Source organism: Babylonia areolata, chromosome 9 (genome assembly GCF_041734735.1).
Source record: "Babylonia areolata isolate BAREFJ2019XMU chromosome 9, ASM4173473v1, whole genome shotgun sequence".
Taxonomy (NCBI): domain Eukaryota; kingdom Metazoa; phylum Mollusca; class Gastropoda; order Neogastropoda; family Buccinidae; genus Babylonia; species Babylonia areolata.
In genome coordinates, this window is record NC_134884.1 from 13,902,469 (window position 1) to 13,907,715 (window position 5,247).

The window sequence follows — 5,247 nt, forward strand, 5'->3', positions numbered from 1 at the left end:
CACAAACATACAAACAAACAAATCAAACAAACACACATACACACACAACACCACCCATTCCCTCCTCAAACACACACACACACACACACACACACACACACACACACACACACACACACACATACACGCGCGCGCGCATGCATGCATGCATGTATGCATGCACGCACGCACTCATACACATGAACACGCGCGTGCACGCGGATTTTTTTTTTTTTTTTTTAATGTGTACTTATCTTATTCTCTTTTCCGATATGTGCAATCGAGCAATCTGATCATCAGAAGACTGTGTATGAGAAGTCGGACTTTGGAGCAGATGACGGTTCAGATTAGTATCTCTCCATGTATCTGGAAATCCAGTCGATGTAAACGGACACATCCGTGTAGACACCAGGAAGATTGGCCGAGGCACATCCCCACCCGTAGGAGACCACGCCAGCTTGCACGAAATGTCCTCTTTGTCTGTTCCAGCAGACCAAGGGACCGCCGGAATCTCCCTGTTGGCGTTCATTACAGACATTCAGAGATGAGAACGGGGAAAACACCTGTAGCTCTTCTTAATGATTACAGAACGCACAATACGGAACGCTTCATTATCTTAGTTAAGATAAATTTATCTGTGGTGTATGCAACATGAACAATGTACTACACACACAGACACACACAGACACACACACACACACACACACACACACACACACATACACACACGCATGCACGCACACACGCACGCACGCACACTGATTTAGTCATTTAGGAATTCAGTTGATTTGGGAAAAACAAACAACAAAAAAACGGTAACGGGTTAGGGTTTGTTAGACATTGGAGACTGGAGAACTGAAGTGACTGGGGAATCTAAGCTGTTGAGTTCTTTCAGTTTTCATTTGGGGGATCAATAGCACGTCCATGAAAGTGAAAGTTCGTATCGTTTTGTAAGAATGCAGCTGTCATCGCTAATGATCGGTGTTGATTATTTGTTCACACGCTGTGTGTAAGGCAAGGCAACGCCGTTTGTACAGTTCATTTAGAGATTCTTGTTTGACACCAACTATCTTGCTGGACACATTTACAATTTTGATCAGGCCATGATCTTGTCGTTCGCATTTTAACTTCCGTACCAGCAGACAAATGAACAAATTAAGAGGCTGTTGATACATTTGTTGTTATACGTTTTCTACTCTATCTTCCGCGCCGTATGTAAGTCACTTCCCAAATGCTGCCTGTCCCGAAGTTACCTGCACATCCACACCAGGTTTCAGCCTGTCGCAGCGCTAGTAGCACGTGGAGAGTTCTCAGTGTTGATGTGTTAATTATAACGATGACTTTTTTTTCAGTAACTCTTTTTTCTGTCGACTGAAAAGTGTTGCGTTACGCTGCTGGTCAGGCAACTGCTTGGCAGATGTGGTGTGGCGTATATGGATTTGTCCGAACGCAGTGACGCCTCCTTGAGCTACTGATACTGATACTGAAAAGTGTGTCTGTGTAAAACAAATCCCCTTTTGTACATGCTATGTTAAAATAAAAGCATATCATCATAATCATCATCATCAACATCATCATCATTATCATTATTATCATCATTATCATTATTGTTGTTATTGTTATTATTATCATTATCATCATCATCATCATCATTAGAGATACTATGTGCTTATGATTAAAAGTTTGTATTTCTGGTGTGGATTGTAGAAATGGCAAGTCTGAAAACACATTTTTTGCAAGGGCAATGAAATTATTTTCGTATCTGAACTGTTTCAATATGTTTCTTTATTAAATCAGTGCACATGACACGGCGAATCAATGTGAGACGAGAGAGAACAAACGAACACACACACACACACACACACACACACACACACACACACACACACACTCACCTGACAAGAGTCCTGTCCCCCTTGCGGGTAACCGGCACAGATCTGAAGGTTTGGGTTAGTCACGTAGTTACTATATCTGATGCCGAATGTGCTGTTACATGCGGAGCCAGGGGTGGTAATGACATGTGCCATCTTCAGGTTGTAAGATATATCTCCTCCAGCTGGGGAATATAGAAACAGAAGTGTATGGGGAAACTCATTTCATAGTATGATGTTGGCCTACTGTGTGTTGCTGGTTTGGTTTTTCAGCTATTAACATTAAATCTCTCTCTCTCTCTCTCTCTCTCTCTCTCTGCTGGACTAATGAATCAGTTTATAGTACTTTAATCCTGATGATTTTGATGATTTGACCGAATATGTTGGGTTTTCTTTTCCTCGTTTTAAATCTATTTGAAATGAACAGTTTGTTTACGAAACGCCTTTCCATAGTCTGACGTACTGTGTGTACCAAGACTGATTATTCAATTACTGGTATTAAACATCTCTTTTTTTGCTTCTTCTCCCTCTTTGTATGCGAATGTGTGTTGTTAATTTTTTTTTAATGAATGTGGAGTCTATTTTTTTCATTTTAAATTACAATTAAAGAAAATTCTGCCGTGTCATGAATATGACATATGGATATAATGTTAATTTTTTTTCTGAGAAATGATAACAACATAAAGGTGACTGAGATAATAAATATGTTAGATTTTTTTGCTAGACTGATCATTCAACTATTGGTATTAAATCCTGATGATCTCAGACTGAGAATGACCAAGAGAATATTTTGTGTTTCTTGCAAGACTGGTTAATCAGTTATTAGTATCAAACCCTGATCTGAGACTAGAATAATTGAGAGAGTACATTGGTGTGTTTTTTCTAATTTCAAACCGATTAGAAATGAACAAACTCACAGAGAAAGGATGACGAGGAGATAATTATGTCAACTGAACTATGATAATCACCAGTTTTATTTAAGGGCGAAAAATATGCTAGAACGTTCTTTAATTAATAATCTTTAAATACCAATTATTTGCAAATTTTGGCTCAGGAGCTCAGGCAGAAGGGTTAAAATTGCTCAGGAACTCAGGGCTCAAAGGGTTAAGACGCAGGTTTGGTGGATTTTTTTTAATCTGTTTTTCAAACTGGTGTATTCTACCTCATTTTCTGTAACAGGTCAACTATTTTGTACACTGTTTGCCGAATTCGTTTGGGAGGAAATTGGCTTGTTTTGGACTGTCCGTTTCATTTACAGGTTAGTTTTTGAAAAATGGAACTCTCAGTCCTTTGTCACAATTTCTTCACTGATTCTTGTCCCGTCTATCTTTCATATCTACTTTCTGTCTATTCACCATCCAGACAACTCCGTTCTTCAAATGACATGCCCACACTCTCTATTCCAAGAATTCGCACAAAAACTTCTGGTGAACGTTCCTTTTCTTTTGTTGCACCAACAAAATTGAATTCACTGCCTTCACACATTCGTCACACGCCAACACCCGCATTCAAGAGAGCACTCAAAACACATAGTATAGCTTTTCCATCTGTATATGCTGATTTGATCGCTAGACATGCTCTTGGAGTTTATTTGCGTGCATTTGTGATGATTTTTAGTGTACTTCAGTGAGGCCTGGTTCCTGGTGCATGTTTTTGACTTGGGTAATATGTTTTTATCTTGCTGTGATTTTGGGCCTATGTGATGTGAGACTATGATATTGCCTGTGATGATTGTACATTACATGTGTGTGTATGTATATGTATGTGTGTGTATGTGTGTGTGTGTGTATGTGTGTGTGCGTGCGTGCGCGCGTGTGTGTGTGTGTGCGTGTGTGTACATGTATATATATATATATATATATACATGTATGTGTATGTATACATATGTGTGTTTGTGTGTGTGTGTGTGTGTGTGTGTGTGTGTGTGTGTGTGTGTGTGTGTGTGTGTGTGCCACTTAGTTTGAAGTATGCAGATTTAGCCAGCGTGATGTGAGATCGTCTGAAATATGTATTTTAGCAAATGTGATGTGAGACTATGTCTACTTATTTATTTTATTTTATTCTGTTCTATTTCATTTTTATTCTATCTTATTTTTATACATATTTTTATGTCACTTGGTCTTAAATTTGTATATCTTATTGTAAAGCGTGGTGAGCCCCATTTGAAATGGGGGTACGGCGCTATATAAGCCTGCATATTGTTATTATTATTATCATTATTGTTGTTGTTGTTGTTATTATCATCATTATTATTATCTGTTGGACACGGACACACGGTGCAGATGATTCAATGGAGTTATCAGTTTCGGATGCAAAGTGCATGATGTTCCCATCATCGTCACATGACCAAAGTCGTCATTTCCTTTGTCCGTGTAGTCAGTCATCATCACTATCGTTGTCATCATCATCAGTATCGCAGAGGTCGTCACAGTCATCGTTCTCGTCGGCGTTTAGGTCGTTATCGTCGTTGTCATCGTCATTATCAATACCATCATGGCCGTTGTCGTCGTCATCATCAAAACTTACAGGACGTCGTCCCCCAACCGGAAACGGTGCACGTTTCGTAGTCGGCAAATTTGTGAACTGGAGTGAGGCAGATGGGGTGGATGCATTCGTTGAAGTCCAGTTTCTCATTGAGCGTGAGAAGAGCGATGTCATTTTCTGTTGGGAAAGGAAGACGGAGGGCGGTTCTGACAGCAGTATCGATAGCAGCAACAAGAACAAGAACAATAACAGCGGCAACAGCATACGAACAGTCAAACGGACAACGGGGGAAAAAAAAGAAAGAAAACCAATAAGGACAGCAGCGAAAACGACAGCAGGAAAAGAAGAAGGTGGAGGAAGAAGAGTGGAAGACGAATTCGAAAGAACAGCAGCAACAGCAACACTTCCAATCTATCACTTTACAGTGAAATAATCAAATAACCACAGCATTCCATAAAACTCGGTACTCAGACAGTTTCTTTCCATTCTCCACATCAAATCTCTTGCAGACTGAAAAAAATAAGAAAAAAAAGAAAGAAAAACCTCTCACCCAAATGACTAATAGTCATTTTGTGACGACGTCCGTCGAACTATCATTTCAACATCTAAAACACCTCTGAAAAATTATATTCTGACATCAAAACTAACAGTTATATTTACAAACAGTAAAGAGTGGTAACTCTCTCCATTCCGGTTTATATCTATCTATCTATATATCTATGTATATATATATATATATATATATATATATATATATATATATATATATTAGGAGGTGTCTGGCTCTGTCCCTATTATTTACCTGTGTGCTAGCTGAATCGGTAGCGTAAGCAACATTGACTTGAAGTTGTGTACCTTGTGAATGGAGAGAGTTACCACTCTACTAATTGTTAATCATTTGATCTCCTGGCCT

The 5,247-nt window shown here is 39.1% G+C and overlaps 1 protein-coding gene across 1 annotated transcript in view; it reads right to left on the bottom strand.

Annotated features, from left to right (window-relative positions):
- Positions 1–326: 326 nt before the first annotated feature.
- LOC143285960 (trypsin-1-like) overlaps positions 327–5,247 on the bottom strand; it is a 13,176-nt gene continuing 8,255 nt past the window's right edge. The window contains exons 4-6 of the mRNA XM_076593411.1: positions 4,377–4,511; positions 1,875–2,035; positions 327–494 (exon numbers count right to left, since the gene is read on the bottom strand). Coding sequence (XP_076449526.1) covers positions 327–494; positions 1,875–2,035; positions 4,377–4,511 — 464 coding nt within the window. The remainder of the gene's footprint in view (positions 495–1,874; positions 2,036–4,376; positions 4,512–5,247) is intronic.